At 46.3% G+C, this 20,969-nt stretch overlaps 1 protein-coding gene across 1 annotated transcript; it reads left to right on the plus strand.

The window, feature by feature from the left end:
• The first annotated feature begins 1,123 nt into the window (after positions 1-1,123).
• Positions 1,124-20,630, plus strand: LOC135829283 (uncharacterized). The gene is made up of 8 exons (XM_065341686.1): positions 1,124-1,353; positions 4,645-5,144; positions 10,231-10,347; positions 12,485-12,619; positions 15,709-15,833; positions 16,955-17,063; positions 20,008-20,112; positions 20,590-20,630. Exons 2-8 carry the CDS (start codon positions 5,039-5,041, stop codon positions 20,628-20,630), a joined length of 738 nt encoding a protein of 245 aa, XP_065197758.1. The 5' UTR covers positions 1,124-1,353; positions 4,645-5,038.
• Positions 20,631-20,969: the final 339 nt, after the last annotated feature.

The following is a 20,969-nucleotide window of genomic DNA, read 5'->3' on the forward strand; positions in this document are numbered from 1 at the left end:
TTATCACGACAAACAGTCCGTATTTCAAATTCCAGAACGATAACCTCATGAATCCCGGTTTTATGATTGGTCAACCGTTGCACCACGGCCTACTCATGCAGTGAAAATGCTGCACAAGGCACCGTTCAACTGCGCAACCCCTAAGCAGTCGAATATAAGCAGTCAATATAGCCCTAAGGAGTGAAATATGCAGGAATATTTGACTGCTTAGGTATGGCAAAAATCTATGTGAGTCAATACTAAGGGAGTGATAATAATCGGTTAAGATATGGGCATGCCGCATGGAGCAGCACTATGCAGCATGCTACACTCGATATGGTGTATTAAAAGGGAAATAATCGATGCATCATTGAAATTGTGACTGTATGTTGATAAAAAAAATCCAATCGGAAGAGCAATGTCAATAAAGCCGCTAATAACCCAAAAAACCAAATCAATTCAGGAAAATTCAATTCAATTCAAAGTCGTGACACATCCGGTAAAAAACAGCAAGAAATAATATCTCGGTGCAAAAGAAGAAAAAGGAAATAAAAAGCCGCTTCATTTTAACGGACCAAATGGTGCTTCTTCCTGGTTGACGCACGGTCGTCAACCCATTACACTGTACATTATCCTCATGCAACAAAATTGCAATGTGGATCAAAGAGAAAGAAAGGAAGAGGACATAAACCAAGGAGTCGTATTTGCCGACTCCCTGGCATAATCCTGTCGTTGTACCGGTACTTTTGATGAAATCAAGGTGCACGGACTCTTTGATCAATCAGCTGAGCTCGTGAGGATCATGATCATGGATGGTGCGAAGGCTGTGTAACAACCAAAAAAAGTGTGTTTACATGAGGCCAAGAGCCAAGAGTACACAACCCCTAGTACCAGAGTACGGGGGGTTATGTACTCTTGGCTCGGGCAAATGATGCGAATGTCCTAGACGTGCAACCTTTCTGTACGGGCCACGGTGCAATCGCCGAGTGGGGCTCTGAAGCCGAACCCAGAAAGGAACAAGGTGCCATGCCGTGCGCGTGGTGACGTGGTTCGAGACAGCAGCAACTAAAGGCAGCTCAGAAGCAATGAGCAATCTACTTATCTGGAGCCCAGTGAACAATAACCAGTCGGAGCGTGACCAAACCTAGAACCAATAAAATTAATGTGATCGTTCCCATTGCCAGTGTGAACCTCCTTGTTGCAGTGCTTTTTTGGGAAAGCTGCTGCTTTTGTAACTCCACTCTAGCGCTTCGTGAATAGGAGTCTGACGAGTGCTCTATCACCAGGGTTGAAGCAAGGCTTGAATAGCAGGGACTGTCAACATAGGGCCCCCCGGAGCCACGGACACACGCTGCCACAGGCATAAGCATAACTGTAAGTGTCTGCTGTTTCAGACTGTTTTCACAAGTCGATTCTCACGCCGCAATTGCCAGAAGTCCAGAATCTAGTGCATTCTCACGTACGTCACGGAAGTGTCTCAGCCCTTCTGGAATTGTGATCTCAACAAATGCTTCACACACGCCGCGACCTCAGGAATTGAATGAGAAAAATAGAATTAGTCGGCCGACGATCGTGCACAACGTGAAACTCTGACTTGCAACGTAGCTTCTTCCTTTCTCGCTATATGTGTGTGTGTGTGTGTGTGTGTGTGTGTGTGTGTGTGTGTGTGTGTGTGTGTGTGTGTGTGTGTGTGTGTGTGTATGTGTGTGTGTGTGTGTGTGTGTGTGTGGAACGCTCTGCCTTATACGGGAATTGTTGTTGTTGTTGTTGTTGTTGTTGTTGTTGTATACCTGATTTATAGTGGAAATCAAAACAGGCAAAATGCCTAATAACATTGGACCCACTGTGAATAAAATGTTAAAGGATATTGTGGAAAAGTAGATATAAGAGAAAAGAGAAAGGAAAGAAAACGGAAGGTTGGTTACAACGAACAGATATCAATCCAGTGAGCATTGGAAAGCCTATGTCGCTAATAATATATACTGCAAGGCTTGAGATTTGAAATCCAAATACCTATTTGAACATTTTGCTGCTGGTGGCAATCTATTCCACATAATGGCTCCAGCGTGCGTTAGGCGCTTAGCAGAACGAGCAGTGCTAGCAGGTGGGACCACAAGCAAGTTGCTTTGGCCTCCTCGAGTGCGAGTTGAGGGCACGACAGCAAAAAAAGGACTGAAAAAAGGTGCTACATGCATCATGCAATTGAGCACTCTTCGGGCACTGGCCCTCGGTCACCCTGGCCTGCATGTACATGATTGCGTGACGGACAAACATCTATCAAACTGCATATGTGTTTCAATGAAATACATGTACACTCTGTGAACAAGTTGGTTGTTCCAACGAGGAACCTCTGAAAACTGTGAAAAGTGCACAGAAGAGACCAAAAATGACCTCCCAATGCATAATAGGCATCTACCAAATGCAAGGGAGAGGGTGGAGTTGTTGTAGTTGTTAGTCTAACACTACTTCTCCCGGCTAGCTCAGTCGGTAGAGCATGAGACTCTTAATCTCAGGGTCGTGGGTTCGAGCCCCACGTTGGGCGCCAAATGTTGTAGTTGTTAGTCTAACACTACTTCTCCATCACTGCATCAGCTCAACCGCCACCACTGGACTGCCTTTTTACACTCTTTTATTGACGAATAAACAAGAACACGGAAAACGACTACATCTTGACAAGACGACAGACCAAAGACTAGCTCACACAGTTTCGCGCATGCGCACAACACCACCAACCAATGACGCGTATCCACAGCGACGAAGACGAAACAAACACGTGACACCAAATCTACCACAGAGTTATTGAGAAACTATACATAGCTCTGCTGACTAAAATGGTCTAGGCATCACTTCCGCTATATCACATCTAGGCATCACTTTCGACTCCACTTATAACGAACTCGCGTATAGCGAATCTCGTGATACAGCGAACTCTTGTTGAACCCGTGCAAAATTGACAATTTATGGCGAACCGTTTTCGTTTATAACGAACCAAATCTTGTAGGGTCGCAGGTAAACCAAGTTCATGCATACTGTCAGGGATCACTTGCCAGTCATGACTTGCTAAGTTACTTGTATGAGTGCATTACTGTTATAACGAACTTCGGCTTTAAAGCACTAATTACTGTCCTGCGCAATGGTGTTCGTTTTATCAGGAATTGGCTGTAGTTGATGTCTGAACACGTCGGTCTTCACTCTCGGTGGCAGGCGGACGTGACTACAGTACATGAAGTCTGATAGAGTGACACAGTCTCACACACGCTTCTCACCTTGGCATCTGGGGATATTCAAGTGGCTGGCTTGCGCATGCATAATGCCTAGGTCACAATATAGGCTAGGTGACTTCTCTGCTAATGCAGTCTGTTAGAGTGACACAGTCTCACACACGCTTCTCACCTTGGCATCTGGGGATATTCAAGTGGCTGGCTTGCGCATGCATAATGCCTAGGTCACAATATAGGCTAGGTGACTTCTCTGCTAATGCAGTCTGTTAGAGTGACACAGTCTCACACACGCTTCTCACCTTGGCATCTGGGGATATTCAAGTGGCTGGCTTGCGCATGCATAATGCCTAGGTCACAATATAGGCTAGGTGACTTCTCTGCTAATGCAGTCTGATAGAGTGACACAGTCTCACACACGCTTCTCACCTTGGCATCTGGGGATATTCAAGTGGCTGGCTTGCGCATGCATAATGCCTAGGTCACAATATAGGCTAGGTGACTTCTCTGCTAATGCAGTCTGATAGAGTGACACAGTCTCACACACGCTTCTCACCTTGGCATCTGGGGATATTCAAGTGGCTGGCTTGCGCATGCATAATGCCTAGGTCACAATATAGGCTAGGTGACTTCTCTGCTAATGCAGTCTGTTAGAGTGACACAGTCTCACACACGCTTCTCACCTTGGCATCTGGGGATATTCAAGTGGCTGGCTTGCGCATGCATAATGCCTAGGTCACAATATAGGCTAGGTGACTTCTCTGCTGATGTAGTGCAGTGCTTATATGCACGGTACAGAGCCCTCTTTTACTCTGGCTGATGGCTATATTTGTAGTACCTGCTGCCTGCCACGACGCTAACTGTTAGGCCATGGTAAAAAATATCTTTGATTCTCAAGTACGCGCGCATCGATTTTTGGTGGCGCACCGACGATTTATTTTATTTCTATGCATGCATATGCGTGCATGAAAATGGTCAATGCGAAAGGCATGAATCCGGGAGTAGTAAAATACCGGTATTTTTCTACTCCCTCGCCTGAATAAAAAAATTATAAATTAATTATGAACCTGTGACGTACACATGTGTGACCCTATCTTTGGAAATAAAACAAATTGTGGGAATTAAAATAAAAAATCGCCCGCTCGCACCGATTTTCACAGGCTCATGACCTGAGAATCAACTTTATTTTTTACCATGGCCTTACTGTTTGTTTTTTAAAAAAATTAAAGTTTTTTTCAAAACCATTTCGGTGGAGAGGACGGAACTCTCCAAAACTACAAATAACTCCAAAGCACGAAAAAAGGCCAAAACCTAAACCAAGGACATGTGCATTAGCATGTTATTTAGAAAGACAGGACAAGTGAATAATTATTAACTGTTCGTGCCCCCCCCCCCACACTTCTCACCTGGGGTTTCATTGCCTATTTGCTTTGTGTGATCTTGACAGAATAACTGGACGCGTCGTAGACTTGCACGCCTTTCGGCTTCACGGTTTGCTCATCAGCTACTGACCGCAACTAACAAGGCCAAAGGTGCAGGTTCAGTGCGTAGGAAGCTGAGTGAGACTGACAGGTGAAGGGTCACACCAAAGCGACAGGCTTGCACCACACTTGACATTATCCCTAACCCTATTCCTGCGACGGGCGCGAGCCTGCCAAGTGGAGTGCCAACACACTTGAGAAGTGGCACTTTCCGCAGTCATTGTCATTACCTGATCTTCTGATTACTGGAGACAGTTTCCCAGGCTGTGCTACGTAGGTAGACTTCGGTCAGTTTGGAATCGAGAGGAACGGCCGGTTAGCCCCCGGATTCGATTATAATTCCTTTTTACTCTACCCTCCATGATGCGACGCTGTTCTGCGGGACCCGGTGCCATTAGCGCACAGATGCATGTCAGCGGGCGACTCGTGTGCCTTCTGGCTCTGTACTTGGCTGTTGCCGCAGCAGGTAAGAAGCAGTGTATTTTGTTTTGCCCTGATTGTAATTTGTAATTTTTATTCTTTTTAAAAGGATTCTATCGAGGGGTTTCCATAATACCAAAGCCGTATACGTAGGGATGAGCAATAGGTGAGCAAAGCAAGGAATGAAGAAATAGTCTTGAGCAGTGCTCTCCGCTTGAACATGATAATTATCTAGGCAGGCATAACTGGGAGAATGAAATTGCCAGAACTTTGCAGCCTAGAGAGCGTGTGTGGGCAGGCGTGTGTTTACCGCCATATTGCCAGGTGTGTCTTTACCACCATATTTATCAACAATAGGCATAACTGGGATAATCTACTTCCTCCGTTAACAAAAACTTCGTGATGGATTTTGATGGATATCAAAACGCTTAGAACAGGTCAAGAACAGTTTGTATCGACTGATAATCACTGGACGAAGCTAGTTCATCCTGTGTACAGCGCCTTTACAAGAGAAACTGTTGGCGGAATGAGCAGAGAGTTCAGTTTGCGTCGCTTTCGCCCGATTCATTTTTCACCTGCGTGGCTGTCGTCATCTGCTGCACGCGAGTCGTCATCTGCTGCACGCGAGTCGTCATCTTTCTCAAGTCGTTGTTCAGCTCGTTTCAGCCTTGCCTCGGCTTCTTTGATCACACTCCGCTGACCTTGATGTCGCCGTCGTTCAAGTAAGTTGGCTTTCAAGCTGCGTGATCCGCCGCGATGGCGTTTACTCTTTTCCACCAGGGAGTCGTGAAAAATATTTTTACGACTCCCTGGTTTCATCTTCGTTCTCCAGAACTCTGCGAAACGAGGAGTAAAGGCAGAGCCAAACTGATTCCATTTTCTCTAATGGATACCCCTGCCAGCACTGAACGGCAGCGGCTAGCAAGTCCAGTCGACTTTCTTTAGCCATGAGACTCGTATCGGACTGCATACTTCTGAAATAATGCATGGTCATCAGCATTCGAATCTGCGCTTTGCGCAGGTTGAACAAGAACTTGAGTTCAGAATTATTTTCATTGAGCCGTGCGATCGGAGCAGCTCCTTGTCCACTCGCTCATTTTGTGGGCTCGCTGCTCCGTTTTATCACTCTCTACCGCTCTCCAACTTACTTAGTGCTAAAGTGGTAGAGAGGCCAAGCAGCGCAATAACCCCTCGGAGAAGTGGTATTTCAGTTTCGCTCGCCATGACTGTCATCACCTAAGTTTCCACAGCGCAACCATCGATTCCGCTCGGCTTGTTGTGAAAGGTCGCTTTCCTTGCATCGTACCTCTTTCATGGCATGCCGGGGAAGGCCAAGAAAGTGATTGCGACTCATTTCACGGCAGTTTGTGCCCAAATCAGCCCCTCAAAAATCCATCACGAAGTTTTTGTTAACGGAGGAAGTAAATGATGAATAGTGTGCCGGAGATAAAAGTTGTGTCTTTGTTCTTATTAGATAGCCTTTCTGCGCGTTGAGTTTCAGAATACTTTTCCACTACTGGATTCGGAAGTTGGCGGAGCAGGCGAACCTTTGGAAAAGGTGAACAGAAAGGAGCCGTCGAGAAAGGAGCCGTCGAGAAAGAAGCGTTATTTTCCGCTTCTTTTTCAATACCAGCCAAGATGTTGTGACATCGGCGGTAATTTGTGAGAATTTCCCGTTCAATGAGGTTTTTTTTAAACATGCTCACATCATTCTAGCTGCCCATAGCAACAACTTAGCAGCTAGCGCGGGTTTTGAGAAGTTGAAAAGAACTTTTTGGAGTGCAAAACCGCTTGTGATCTGAACTTCCGAAACTCCATATCCGACTCGCAACCGCCGGAAAACGTTCTTCGAAATTCGAAATGCAGAACTTCTCTATTGGCACTGGTGTGGCGTGTATGGAAGCGCACATTTTCAATCATGCCCGTGCAATTGTGAAGTAAAATAAAAGTCAACAACAACAACAACAACAGTGTCGCTACTGCCTCAGCAAGCAGCTAAACTTTGATCTCTCTGTATCTGATCCCCGTGCCTGTAATTATTTTTCTCTTATTGGCCACAGGCCATCGTGAGAATAAAAGAACTCAAATGTTTGATCAAATATGTGTGCGTGTATGTCTATGTAGTAGAGTCGATGCCAAAGAAATCTGACCGTGAGTCAAAAGAAGCGACACGTTTCCATTTCAATTAGGTCAGTTGGCCGCTTGACCCACACGAGCCATAGCGCTGCTTCTGGCTCACGGGTCGGATTTCTTAGGCCATGACCAGGCGAGTAGCTCGCATCGGGCACGGAGGCTCGTGAATCTCGGAGTTCCTAGAAATTATTTTGACCTATGTTCAGCATTCATGTCATGACCATGAACGACATGCACCCGTCAGGCGAAATAGCACGTCATCGTACATTTGAGATCAGCGGGAAGAAGATGACGACGTCCACTAATTTAGTATCTGTGCACACGAATCTGCTGTGTGTGTGACTCTGTGTGTCAGCTATGATATCATCTTCTGTGGTTTCATGCCTAGCATGTACATCTGAACCATCCTGCAAAGTTTGAATGACGTAGGTTGAGCGATCGCTCCGCGAAATATACTTTTTGAAATTCTCTTCATAGTATATCTTCCACCATTGAAATTTCGAATTTCTTCAAAAAAAGTGCTGAGAGGGGTGGCTTGCAACCTCGATATGGCTTGTTCCAGGCATGCTTTGGAGCCATCTTCTGTTGAAGTAGTGGCGGGGATCTGCCCTGCAACTGCTACAACAAAAAATGATTCGATCTGAGAAAGGGTGAGACCGCGAATCTCGGTTGAATATTGAGTATTTCAAGCCTTTTCACGACGAAGATGGAGTTCTTTTTGGAGATGGACGTCGCGGCAAAGGACATGGTGTCCGACGTCTGGCGTCTGGTGAAGCCAGGGATCATTTGTCCAGTCAGGTCGGCAGCCTAACCGTCGGTAAACTTGTGTTTGGATCCCGTTCCGCTCGATGTGGTAGATCACAAACAATTTGATATCGCACAAATTGATCTCAGCATCGTGCGTACGGTATTTTATATTCAGAAAATCCCAAAGTGTCTCTGTGTGGGCGTCCTATGCCACGAGAAACTCCAATCAGGCTCCTATGTCCTCTGCCTTCATGATTGAATGTCCACTTCGTTTGAGCAACGAACACAACAATCGAGGACGGCTTTGCAATGAAAAATACAGCTATACTGGAGCTGAAAAAAAGAAGAAAAAAACGTGCTCAGGATGAGACTCGAGTACACGCATACTCTCCCAGCAGGTGAAACGCAAATTTTTGTGAAAAATGCGTGACGCCGACTGACCAGTAATTTCGCCTGACGAGCCATCCTGCACATACATGAAATGCGGCCGGGCACCCTACACCCCTGATGACTGTATGTGAAAAACGTAAATTGAAACCCTTTCCTGAACTGAAAAATGCAAAATTGTTTGACACCAACTAGAGTCAGAGACATGGTAGCTCTGGTATTGTGACTGGCATATTGCACCTAGCCATGATTCTGAGCACAGTTTAGCGGTTCAAGGTGTAATATCTTCAGGATAATAATACAGTGGAGATTGGATATAACGACCTTGAATATAACGGCAGATTGAGTTTAGCGACACAATTCTGTTGCCCAAGCCGTTTAGTAAGTCCTTTGTGAAGATCGGGTTTAGTGACAGATCGAATATAGTGACATTTTTTACTCTCCGTAAGGAGTCTCGTTATATCCAATCTCCACTGTACTCATTTTTTGAGAACTTTGAAAGCTGTATCTTCACAATATTGGTACTTTTTCTTTGAGAACTTTGAAATTCCACGTTGTGTTGCAAATTTGGAGTTGATTTCGTTGTATTGGCACATGTTCAACACAATACGGATATCTACTGTTGTCATATTGAGAGCGAGATGAATAAATAGAAACCTCGAATTAGATAGCGATGCCTGACTTGAGAATCTCAGTGAGAATATTTACCCGGCAAAGCCTGTAGAGAGTGGTTTCACATCTGCCACATGACCACATGAGGTAGCCGTGTCGGTCCCAACTCCACTCGTCAGGCTGTTGGCCATGTTGGTTCTGTTGTCTAGACTGACATGATCACTCACTTCATGCACAAACTTGGTAACATAAAGAAAGATGTGAAACCGTTTCTATTGTTGATGACCGTTCGACCACCCTGCTACACAGCAGATGTAGCCACTTCCGATGCAACACGGTCACATTGATGGTAGAATAGTTCGTCAGCTTGGCGTCAAGGGTGGACATGAAATACTTGGTGTTTGGCGGTCTTAACCGCAGTGATGTCTGCAGGAGTAATGAGGCTTCTCACAGCTTCATCTATAGAAAAGGTCCACCCAAGTTCTTTTTCTTTGCTAAACAAAACTTGGACATCAAGAAAAATTTGTATTTACCACCATCTTGCCAAGTGTGTATTTACCACCACATAAATGAATCAAGAACAATCCATAGAAAAGAAAAAGGACAAAGGAACTAAAAGTTACGCTATAATGTCCACTAACACCACCAGTTACTAAACAATCAGCTCGTGCGACAACATTGCACGACACTGACCGACCTTACTGACATTCTACAGCGAACTGGCCAACAAGAACAATTTCTAAAAAATATGCCTAAAGCGGGATTCACAGAAGCTTTTTTGCGATGCGACACGCGATGCGACAGGCGCGAAACCGGGAAAACCCCAAATCGCAGCCATGTCGCACCCCACGCAACTGCCGCAACTGGGCCATCGCATGCCATCGCAGAAGTTGAGCTTGGCTCAACTTTTGCGATGCGATGCGATGCGACAAGCGATTTGGCGTACGATTTTGACCTTTTCTACAGCAAAGTTGTACAAAGGTTCAAGAGTTGCCTATAAATTTTTACAAGTTGTGTCAAACCGAGCGAATATCATGGTGACGTACCCAAATCAGTAAGAATTTGTCGCATCGCTGACTTCTTCTGTGAATGGTATTTCGCGAGTTCGCATCGCACGCATCCATCGCAGATCGCGTCGCATCGCGTGTCGCATCGCAAAAAAGCTTCTGTGAATCCCGCTTAAAGCAACATTTTTCTTGGCTTTTGTCATGCGTGTGTTTGTGTGAATATTTTTTGTGAATGTTTTCATCCAGAATCGGATTCAGTCTGCGCTGAGGTCTATAAACTTGATAGAAGCCGACTTTTGCAGAATCAACTAAGATGGCGGGAAGACTTATGCGCTGCCGAGACATGCGATTGGACAGTGGAACGTGCGTACATGGTTCATCAGCAGGATTAAAGGTCGTGGTTAACCAAGTATCTCTTTCTATAAAGCAAACAATAGGAGGACAGAGAAAGTGTTTTTACTCCGAGTTTCACGCACTAAGCGTGAAACTCGGAGTAAAACACCTTCTCTGTCCTCCTATTGCTTGAACCAGCTCTACCTCTCTCGGTATTGAGCACTCTCTTGGACAGCCTGGAACCTCTCTGTTTTACATCTCTTTCTACATGAAGCCTAGTTTCATTCCGCATCACTTACTGTAGTGTAAGGTTTAAAAGCATGACCTGTATAAAAGCATGACCTGTATAAAAGCATGACCTGTATAAAAGCATGACCTGTATAAAAGCATGACCTGTATAGAAGCATGACCTGTATAAAAGCATGACTCGTATAGAAGCATGACCTGTATAGAAGCATGACCTGTATAGAAGCATGACCTGTACAGAAGCATGACTCGTATAGAAGCATGACCTGTATAGAAGCATGACCTGTATAGAAGCATGACCTGTACACAAGCATGACTTGTATAGAAGCATGACCCGTATAAAAGCATGACCCGGATAAAAGCATGACCCGTATAGAAGCATGACTCGAATAGAAGCCGATTTTTCGAAGCGCGCCGTGACGCAGAATCACGATTTGAATAGAAGCGTGCCTATAGCATGTACTTGCACACTACATATGTGACAATGTGTGAACTGCACAGTGTAGACTGAAAAATGTTGACGTAGGAACATGTTTTGAATAGAAGCATAACTTGAATAGAAGCATGGTTTCAACCCCTGCTTATACGATCATAAGCACTTCGCTTTTATACCCGACATTGCGGTTATCGTTCCGGGCGTACGAGCCTGTCGATTAGCGCAACCATTTTTGAACTAAGAAAAGAAACATCGTAGTCATCTATACTTTCATAAGATTAGTGTTATCGATCAGGGGATCAGTACTACGTAAGTGAAAACAGCACTACACAAGGAGTGTGACACATTTCAGTAAGGACTTTAAAAGTAGGAAGCGACTACAAAATACAGTCAGACCTCGCTTATCCGCTCCTCTTTTATCCGGATCCCTCGCCATCCGGTAGAGAATCGTCACCGTTACCGATTTACAGCATACGCCATGAATATGCACACTATCATCAGTATGTGTGTTTGATTATCCGGTTCTCCCGCCTATCCGTGTTTTTTTTGTGTGGAAAACGGATGTGTGCGGTTAAAAGCGAGGTCTGACTGCACAATTGATTTACCGCATTTGTAGTCAAACACATTAGTTGTGAAGCAGTCTCACCGAAGCTCGGATGGATTCTTTCTCACAAGAGAGAGTTTGGAAGCTTTGTTACAACTCTGCGTTTCACGTGTTTCTACGATCATCAGGCAACTGATGGATCCAAAACGGGCAGCCAGAACATAAGGGGGAGCAAGGTGGGAAATTACGAGGGGTGTCATAGGCGACGTGTATCATAGCGCAAGAGTCAGGTGCAGGCGTGAAGTTGCCAAGTCTTCAGACTTGGGGCTATGCAGCAGCAGTTCCGGCATGAATGATATAGAATAGAGCTGGGGACAGATGCCAAATCCACACATGCCCACACCACTACACAAACATACACCCACACTCTCTCCCTTTTCTCACATACACATACACTCACACGCGCATCCGCACACACATTCTCTAAATCTCTCTCTCTCTCTCTCACACACACACACACACACACACACACACACACACACACACACACACACACACCTTTGACCTTTGACCTTTGACGCCCATCGCCGGAGGCGATGATAGCAATGCTACGGCAGAAGCCATAGCAACTTGTGCTGGGATTGCACCATTCAACAGCTTGCAAGGCTGAAGAATTGACCGTCACTAGTCAGCCTGGTCTACACCATACAGCTATTTGAAGTGATTTTTCTGGCCAGTGAATCCCTATTTTTGGTCTATTCATTTTTTTTCCCGCACACACATCACACCACATACTCCGGCATGCACTGGCTGTTGGTAACCACCCAGGAGAATGACACACACACACACACACACACACACACACACACACACACACACATTCATTCTCTATATCTCACACATTCTTGGATTCTTTCTCATGTATTTCTTCCCCACCTCAGACCGGCGCATTCAGCATGCCTCAGGCGCTGAGGTGCACACCAGCTCCATCACCTCACCAGTGATCGTCCTGCCAGAGGTAGCAATGACCTGCAGTGCAAGCTTCGAGTACTATAATAACAAGGCCTTTTATCGACGTAAGCCTAGGGAATGCCTCTGAATGAAGCTGATTTCTATAAAAAGAAGTAATTGTTATTGCTAATAGCTATGAAAAGTATGAATGCCGCAGACATCACCGCGCAACATGACAATTTGTTCAAGGTTTTGGATTGTGTGATCGGAGCTTGAAAATCGATTCTGGCAACACACAATCTAAAACCTTGAACAAAATTAATTGTCATGTTGCGTGGTGATGGCTGCGACATTCATACTTTTCATAGCTATTATTTAACTTTTATCTCCACGTAGATCAATTGTCATTGCAATTGTTATACTGGGCTTGCCTCATGCATGGTACATGTATATAGCACTACTCTCAGGCCAGCGTCAGTGTCAAGTGTTGTCTGATGACCGCTTTAGTTCATGAAACTCAGAGCTAGGAAACCACAACTGCTCGTTCTTCTGTCTCTATGAAAAGAAGTGGCATGGCTGATATTTGCAAGAGGTTTGGAAACACTCAACAGGAATACTACACTATTGTCGAGCGCCGAAGAACAGCCAGGCTAGAATTATTTCACCGATTTTTCAGAACGGTCTAGGCTGTATTTTCTTGCAGATACCGTCTACCTGTACCTTTAAAGCCATGGAGAAATATTCCATTATAAAGTCAGTCTCAGTTATAAAGCCATCGGCTTCATAAATGAAATGACACTTGAAGTATGTTTTGTGAAAGTGAAGGAATAGGACATTGGTATTATACGAACAATCTTACAACCCAGCAGGCAGGGTGAACACCTGGATTTAGTTTGAAATTTCTGTGTGGACTTTGACCGTTATGGCATGGCATAGTGGGTGAGTCGTTTTGCATCTAAAAATAACTAGGAAAGCAGGGGTGTTGCGAACACAGTGAAACCTGTCTAAGGCGACCCCTCAAGGGACGAAGTGGTCGCCCTGGCCAGGTGGTCTTCTTATCCAGGTCCAGTGCGTCACGTGACCATATCCACATGTGATACATCGTTTTGATCAGTGTATCACAGTGCACACACCTATGCTACTCTAGCACGACTCATGTGCCTGGGGTCCTCAGACCTGTCAAGTGTCGTGCACGCACCATGAATATCTACATATTGTACACTTCCTGCACTGATGTGTAGATCTAACATGAAGAGTACATAACCCCCCAGAGTGATCAACGCCTGATCCAGCTCTGCATAGGGGTGGTCGAGCGTAATCGGATCTTTGCGTCATAATACCGTACACATCTGAGGGGAACCCGGGGAGTCGCGGGTACTCTCGGATCAAAAACAACGGTGCCCTGCCTCGAGACCGGCCTTGCGCTGGTGTGGAGTGGTCGCGTGACATCTGAAGATTCGATTCCGCTCGACCAAGACCCTATGCAGAGCTGGATCGGCGTTGAACACTCTGGGGGGTTATGTACTCTTGCTAACATGCATGGTGCACCATGCAATGCATGCATTTACATGTACTAGCACTGTGCAACGCGGTCGCGGGTTGGTGGTCGCCGGTCGCGTTGAGCGAGTGGTTGCCTTGTCCGAGCTGTTTTGAATGTGAATGCGTCCGTGACACGGAAAAGTGGTCGCCATGGTCGAGTGGTCGCCATATCCAAGTGGTCGCCATATCCGAGTGGTCGCCATATCCGAGTGGTCGCCATATCCGAGTGGTCGCCATATCCGAGTGGTCGCCATATCCGAGTGGTCGCCATATCCGAGTGGTCGCCATATCCGAGTGGTCGCCATATCCGAGTGGTCGCCATATCCGAGTGGTGGCCATATCCGAGTGGTCGCCATATCCGAGTGGTCGCCATATCCGAGTGGTCGCCATATCCGAGTGGTCGCCATATCCGAGTGGTGGCCATATCCGAGTGGTCGCCATCACGGGTTTTACTTTATACGGCCATGGCTTTAAAGGCGCTCGCATGCGGGGAGAACGGAAACTGTAATCTGCACCACTGTCATGTACGCTCAGAAGTATAACTCTGCATAAATTTATGTACATGCATGACTGTACCGTCAGACCTCGCTGAACCGGTCCTCTTTAATCCGGATCCCTCGCCATCAGGAAGAAAGTAGCTGGTTACAGATGTACAGCCTACATAGTCGTTGTTCGATTATCCAGTTCCCTCGCCTATCCGGAATTCTTTTGAGGAAGACGGATGTTTGCGGTTAATCAAGGTCTGACTGTACCATCGAATAAGGACGAAACTGCTGTGTTCGCTAAAAATGCGAACAGGCCAGGCTAGAACCCTGCCCCCCCCCCCCCCCCAGTTCCTGAGCACCCGGCAGTACCCTATAGCAGACTGTCGAACAGATACTTAAAATCCTTTGACTGCTGCGAGGTATTGCTGCCAGGGCTCTAAGGATCAGCGAAAAAGGGGGTATTTTTCACTGAAAACACTCCACACGTAAAACTCCGTGGATCGGGCGTCCATTCTGCAAATTTCACGGTCTTTGGCTTCCTGGAAAGCTACTGCAGGTAGTTGAGCATAGTACGGCCAGGGCTCTGAGGTACAACTTACTTCTTGAGAGGCGTGGGGGAGAGGGGGAGAGGGGGTCTGCTGACAATTTTCGAAAATTGTAGCCAAAATCAGTAGTTTTGAACTTTTGATCCACTGGGTCAGCTGTAGCAAGTCGTGTTACTCCGAAGACAGTTGTGACCATAGCGTGTCCTACACCCCTGCCACCTTTTCATGAACTACACAGGTGTGCATTGGTAACGCTCAATCCGAGACCCTTGCTTGGAGGAGTTCAACAAAATAATATTTATTTTTATTTTTTCTACACCATAGCTCAGTGGTTAGAGCATCGCTAGCTACAAGCGAGGGTCCCTGGTTCGAGTCCTGGTGGTGACAGTCAATTTTTTCTTCAGACTTTTCCCGTTTGTCTCTTTCCCTCAAACTAGTGAATATTTTTATTATTCTCTTTTACGAATTGCAAATTCAAATTGGGACCCCACGGAGAATTTCAAAGTATTAGGAAATTAGAGGCCACATGCCTCGTACTGCCCTTTTCTCTCTGAAACTCAACACTTGCAAGCCAGATGCAAGCCACACTTTCAACTTCCTATTCACTACCTGTGTTTGTCGCATTATTTTTCCATTCTACTGCAGTTGGAAACACAGTTATGTACGTTCTGTACCCTCATGAAATTGATCGACGGCCCCTAATCAGCCTGGACTCTGATGGAAGTAATTGGGTCGTGACCAACTTCACAGCTGTACACAAAAGCTTTTCAGTGAGAACCTCATAGTTATCTGCCGTAATTTACCTGTTATGAGTTGAGCCTGACGACGAGTCGATCTTCCCTGGGCTTGAGTTGTCAATTTCCCGGTTCAAGGGCTGTGCAAACCCGTTTTTGTCGACCTAACCCGGGCTTGAGGGGTCAATTTCTCGGCTCAAGGGCTGTGCAAATCCGTTTTTTGTCGACCTTCCCCGGGCTTGAGGTGTCAATTTCCCGGTTCAAGGGCTGTGCAAATCCGGTTTTTGTCGACCTTCCCCGGGCTTGAGGTGTCAATTTCCCGGTTCAAGGGCTGTGCAAATCGGGTTTTTGTCCGACTTCCCCAGGGTCGAGGTGTTGATTTTCCGGTTCGAGGGCTGTGCAAATCCGATTTTTGTCGATCTTCCCCAGGGTCGAGGTGTTGATTTTCAGGTTCAATGGCTGTTTCGCCCCTAGTTTTTTATTAACTGCCCTTTTCAGCATGGCCATCAGCAGGACCTTCTGGCCTGACAAACCACGAATGCTTTATGGACCCCCTTTCCTTGTTCAGTTCTAGGTCATGAAAGGTTGACTTTTAAGATCGGTTCAAGTTGGTTCCAGTTTCTCGTTCTAGCCCGGTAAAGAGGTTAAACATTAATTTTTATAAGATAACCACAAACCATCATGGTGCAAACGCCGGCAAAATGCACAGAGATACACATAGCCGTGGCAGCCGAAGCAGTGGAGCCGGGGCAAGAGCAGCTAAACCGATCAACGGTCTTGGTATCAGCTCTGCTCATGCACGCCAAACAGAGGAGAATACGATAGAAGAAAAGTGAGCAGGAGCGCTACACAGCAAATGGGAAAGAAGGGTGGCAGGACAGTCAATCAATTTGTAGAATAGGAAGGAAACTTGAGGTGTAGGCATACAATATTTATAGTGGGAATCAAAACAGGCATACGCCTACTAACATTGGACGCACTGGGACTAACAATTTTTCTTGATCTCTAGACTGAAGCTCATGCCTGCTATCCCCAGCGACTTGCTTGACTTCGCACTTGACTGAATCCCGACTGCCATCCCGACCACACCGCTACTCCATCTCGTCAGTTCACCTTTCGAATGAGCTCTCTTCTCTGTCTGTGTCCCACTCTGCCAGATTGTTTTTGAAACTACTGTCCGCGTTAAACCCGTCCAGCTAAATTTCACCCGCGAAATACACCGGGGGTCTTACAGCGTGGGACAATTCGACATCTCCTGTTGCTCAGGTTAGTTCAGGCCTGGTTTTAATCTGGCTTTGGAAAGTTCAATTTTCATTGATATCGGGTTCGGCCTCATTTTCTCTGTGCCGCGCTAATGAGTCAACAAAGGATGAAACAGTTCTGTCCGCAGATTGAGTATTTTGCTCCAGCTCTTTCAGTAGTTGAGCACTCTCATATGGGGTAGTGCCTTTGCTGTTTGCATTATGCAGACCTCACTGACTTGTCAGTTTGAGCACTCTGGCTGGCAAGGTTCTTTCGGGCCTGGTTTAAATTTGGCTTTGGAAAATATATTAATTTGTCATTGCTATCAAGTTCGGCCTCATTTTCTCTGTGCTGTGCTGATGAGTCCACAAAGGACGAAACAGTTCTGTCCACAGATTGAGTAGTCCAATTTGAGAAATTTTAGGTGCTCGATATTTTCGGTACGAGGGCAAAAGGCCAGGTTTGGTGAACAGAAACTTTAGGTATAGCACAGCAGTTCCCTATTGTATTATGTGTGTTAGTGTTTGTTCGGTGTATTGAGATTTTTAGGTATGAAACAGATGCACCGAAAGTGACGAAAATAAAAGTACACCGAAAACTTGGGAAATTACAATAACTCTGAGTGTGCAGGTACCATGTGCCCTGTACTGTGATTCTAGGAGGTCTAAATGGGACACATGTTATGTTCTGCAATCTGTATTTTTACTTCACCATAGCTACAGGCATTGCTGCCCCTTCTTGCTGTAGATCATGAAGCATGCCACAGCTCCTGGGCTAGCAGCAGTGTTAGCTGGTTGGAGGGAAAAAAATTTTTTTTTACGGTTCGAGTGAGACTCGGCTGGAAGCCGAGTTTTCCGCATCCGCCGTGGGAACGCCACCACCCTCTAGGATCAAAGGCGCAGATGCAGCGCCTAAACGGCGGGAGGTGAGTAGATCAGAGGGAAAGACGTTAGTTAATGCGGCAGTGCATTTGGACATTATTGTGGAGCGTATGCCTGGCTGTACATCAGAGCTCTGATTAATCGCACCCCGAAACGAAAGCGGGTGGTTTTCAGTGGCACCCACTTACAGAGTACAGTTGCGCTGCTCACTGAAATTCAACCCGAAGTGGAAAACTGGTGCCCTGGACCAGGTCTGATTACAACACTGTATTTGTACATGAGAGCATCTCTAGCTACAAGCGAGGGTTCCTGGTTCAAGTCCTGGTGGTGACAGTCAATTTTTTTCTTCAGACTTTTCCCGTTTGTGTCCTTCCCTCAAACTAGTCAAGACTTGTGTACAAGTATCGCTTTCATACCACTTCCAGGGCGGCAATGTCCCTTCAAGCCGAAGGCACCAAATATGTGGCAAGGACCAATGAGTGTGTGTGAGCCCCGGTAGCCTAATCGGTAGGGCACTGTCCCGGAAAGACAGGGTGCCGGGTTTGAATCCCGCTTGTGGATCCTTCTTTTGCAACATTGGCGCCTGGCAATGGCTCGAACCCATGACCCATCGTACTAGTACCCCCCCCCCCCCCGAGTGGGTACGGCATGAGGACACAGCCTGTTGGGGCGGGGGAGCAGTGTAGCAAGAAGGACCCATGAGTGTGTATGATCGCCGGTAGCCTAATCGGTAGGGCACTGTCCCGGAAAGACAGGGGTGCTGGATTCGACTCCCGCTCGTGGAACCTTCTTTTGCAACAATTATGCCTTTTGGTTTGGATTTCACTAAAGCGCAGCTGTACATACAGTAAGACCGCGTTCAATCGCACACATCCGTTCTCCACAAATAAATAACCGGATAGTACTTGCTGAAGATGCCTGCAAATACATTGTCAGCTTGCATCTGGAAATACATCATTTCTATTTCTCTGTGTTGCGCCTGCTGCAGTTTGCTCGAGTTGAAGCGTTCCATTGCTGATGAACTGGCTCTCCTTTTTTTTTTGCCATAGTCCCACCACTATTCACACCTTGTTTTCAGGCACATTGGTATTATTCTTTTTTTTGTGTGTGGGTGTGGGTGTGATTTGGATTGTGGGCTTGTGTGAGTGTGAGTGTTGGTGCGAGTGTGAGTATGAGTGTGTGTCTCAGTGTTTTGGCATGTACATGGGTATGTGTGTGTGTGTGTGTGCCTGTGCCGAAATTATGGTGCAATTTTTTATGGCGTAGTTTCGTTCCACATGTGTTGCCTGTTATAGGTCCACCTCACTTGTTTTTCTCCTCAATCCTGACGATGGCTCCTGGCCGAAAATTTGATTGAGAATTATTTTGATTAAATTTTCCAGCGAAGAGACCACTTGGATTGAAGATGGCATGTGTGTAAGGTTTTCCATTAAGAAATATTCGGATAGGCGAGGAAACCTGATACTTGAACACACACACACACACACACACATACTGTATGTAAGCATGGCATATGCTGTAAATTGGTAACCAACGATTTTCTTCCGGATGGCGAGGGATCCGGATAAGCGGTGTCTGATCGTACCGGCCTTGTGAGAAGTATGGCTGTATCATTCCATACCGCAGGGTGTGTGAATACGCAGTACAACGAATTCCAGGAGCGTAGCTTGTCCTCCCTTTTTGTGTGTGTGTGTGTGTGTGGGGGGGGGGGGGGGGGGGGTGGGTGCATACGTGTAGGATGGCCGGTGCATGTCATTCATGCACATTATGTGCATGCTGAACCTCTGTCGAAATTTGTATGTGTATGTGTGTGTGTGTGCGTGTGTGCGGGTTTGTGTGCGTGCGTGCGTCTTTGTGTGTGTGTGTGTGTGTGTGTGTGTGTGTGTGTGTGTGTGTGTGTGTGCGCGTGTGCGCATGTGTGTGTGTGTGTATGTGTGTGTGTGTGCATGCGTGTGTGTGTGTGTGTGTGTGTGTGTGTGTGTGTGTGTGTGTGTGTGTGTGGGTGCGCGTGTGTGTGTGTGCATGCGTGTGTGTGTGTGTGCCAATGCACTTGTATATTGCTCTAAATCTGTTGGTTCGTTGCACAGAGGCAAAATGCACTATCTTCAAACCGATGGAGTACAAAACTTCACCCAAGGGATTTGCACTGGGAGATTGGCGTTTTATAAGTATACAATCGCCAGATGGAAGCCGTGAGTTGTTCAAAAGCTCTTCGCTTGCTCAGCGAGGTGATAACTGGCCTTTCTGTAACTCCTTGCTTCTGGGGTTAGCGTTGGGACTATTTTTGTCTTCCGGTATTATTTTAATTCGGGCTGAAACGATCGTGGATTTTCACCTATCGATTACTCTTTAGCTTAATAGCAGGCACATGTGTCTAGCTAGCATCATGGCAAGCTACCAGGACCAAAACAAATGCACTGTTCTCATGAGCCTCGGCTGCAGGCCCAGTTTTCAGCATCCGCACGAACGCCACCGCTCTCTCTGGATCAAGGCGCATATGCAGCTCGAAAGCAGTGGAAGGGACGTAGATCAGACCCACCATGAAGTGGTCAAAGGACGGAAAATCCCATATCATGACAAGCTTAGGGTGCGTTCTTAAATGCTCTCGGAAAAGTTGGAGACTCTCGGAAATGCTCGAGAGCTGTTCTTGTACCCTGTCCGAATTTTAGGAGGCACTCCACAAAGCTCTCCAAGCTTCAGAGGTGGTTGAAACTTGGAGATTCCCGCGGTTGGGGATCAGCGCATGTGAACTACAGCTAAAAGCATTGTGTTGATCATGAGTGTACGTATTTCCCTTTTTCAATGCACACAATGCGTACTGCATCCGTGGCTCAAGATCGCGGCCCCTTTGGTGCTTCATATTGCTTCACATGTGCAAAATATCTCAAAAATTATTCGAGACCCGTTGTTGTACTAAACATGTTTCTTCAACTTCTCATTTCTTCTTCTCCGAGAAGCTAGAGAATATAAGAACCCACCCTTAGTTTACATTGCTCTGAAGCGATGCATGTGTGTTTGACTGCTTGCAACCCTGCATGCTTCTGTCGCA

The sequence above is a fragment of the Sycon ciliatum genome, chromosome 13, assembly GCF_964019385.1.
Source record: "Sycon ciliatum chromosome 13, ocSycCili1.1, whole genome shotgun sequence".
NCBI lineage: Eukaryota > Metazoa > Porifera > Calcarea > Leucosolenida > Sycettidae > Sycon > Sycon ciliatum.

Bases quoted from the DNA above. Each gene is read 5' to 3' on its own strand.
- LOC135829283 (XM_065341686.1), top strand. From the start codon at position 5,039: ATGATGCGACGCTGTTCTGCGGGACCCGGTGCCATTAGCGCACAGATG. The intron at 5,145-10,230 runs GTAAGAAGCAGT...GTTTTCATCCAG, and splicing joins CTTGGCTGTTGCCGCAGCAG to AATCGGATTCAGTCTGCGCT. The intron at 20,113-20,589 runs GTGAGTTGTTCA...TCCGAATTTTAG, and splicing joins ACAATCGCCAGATGGAAGCC to GAGGCACTCCACAAAGCTCT.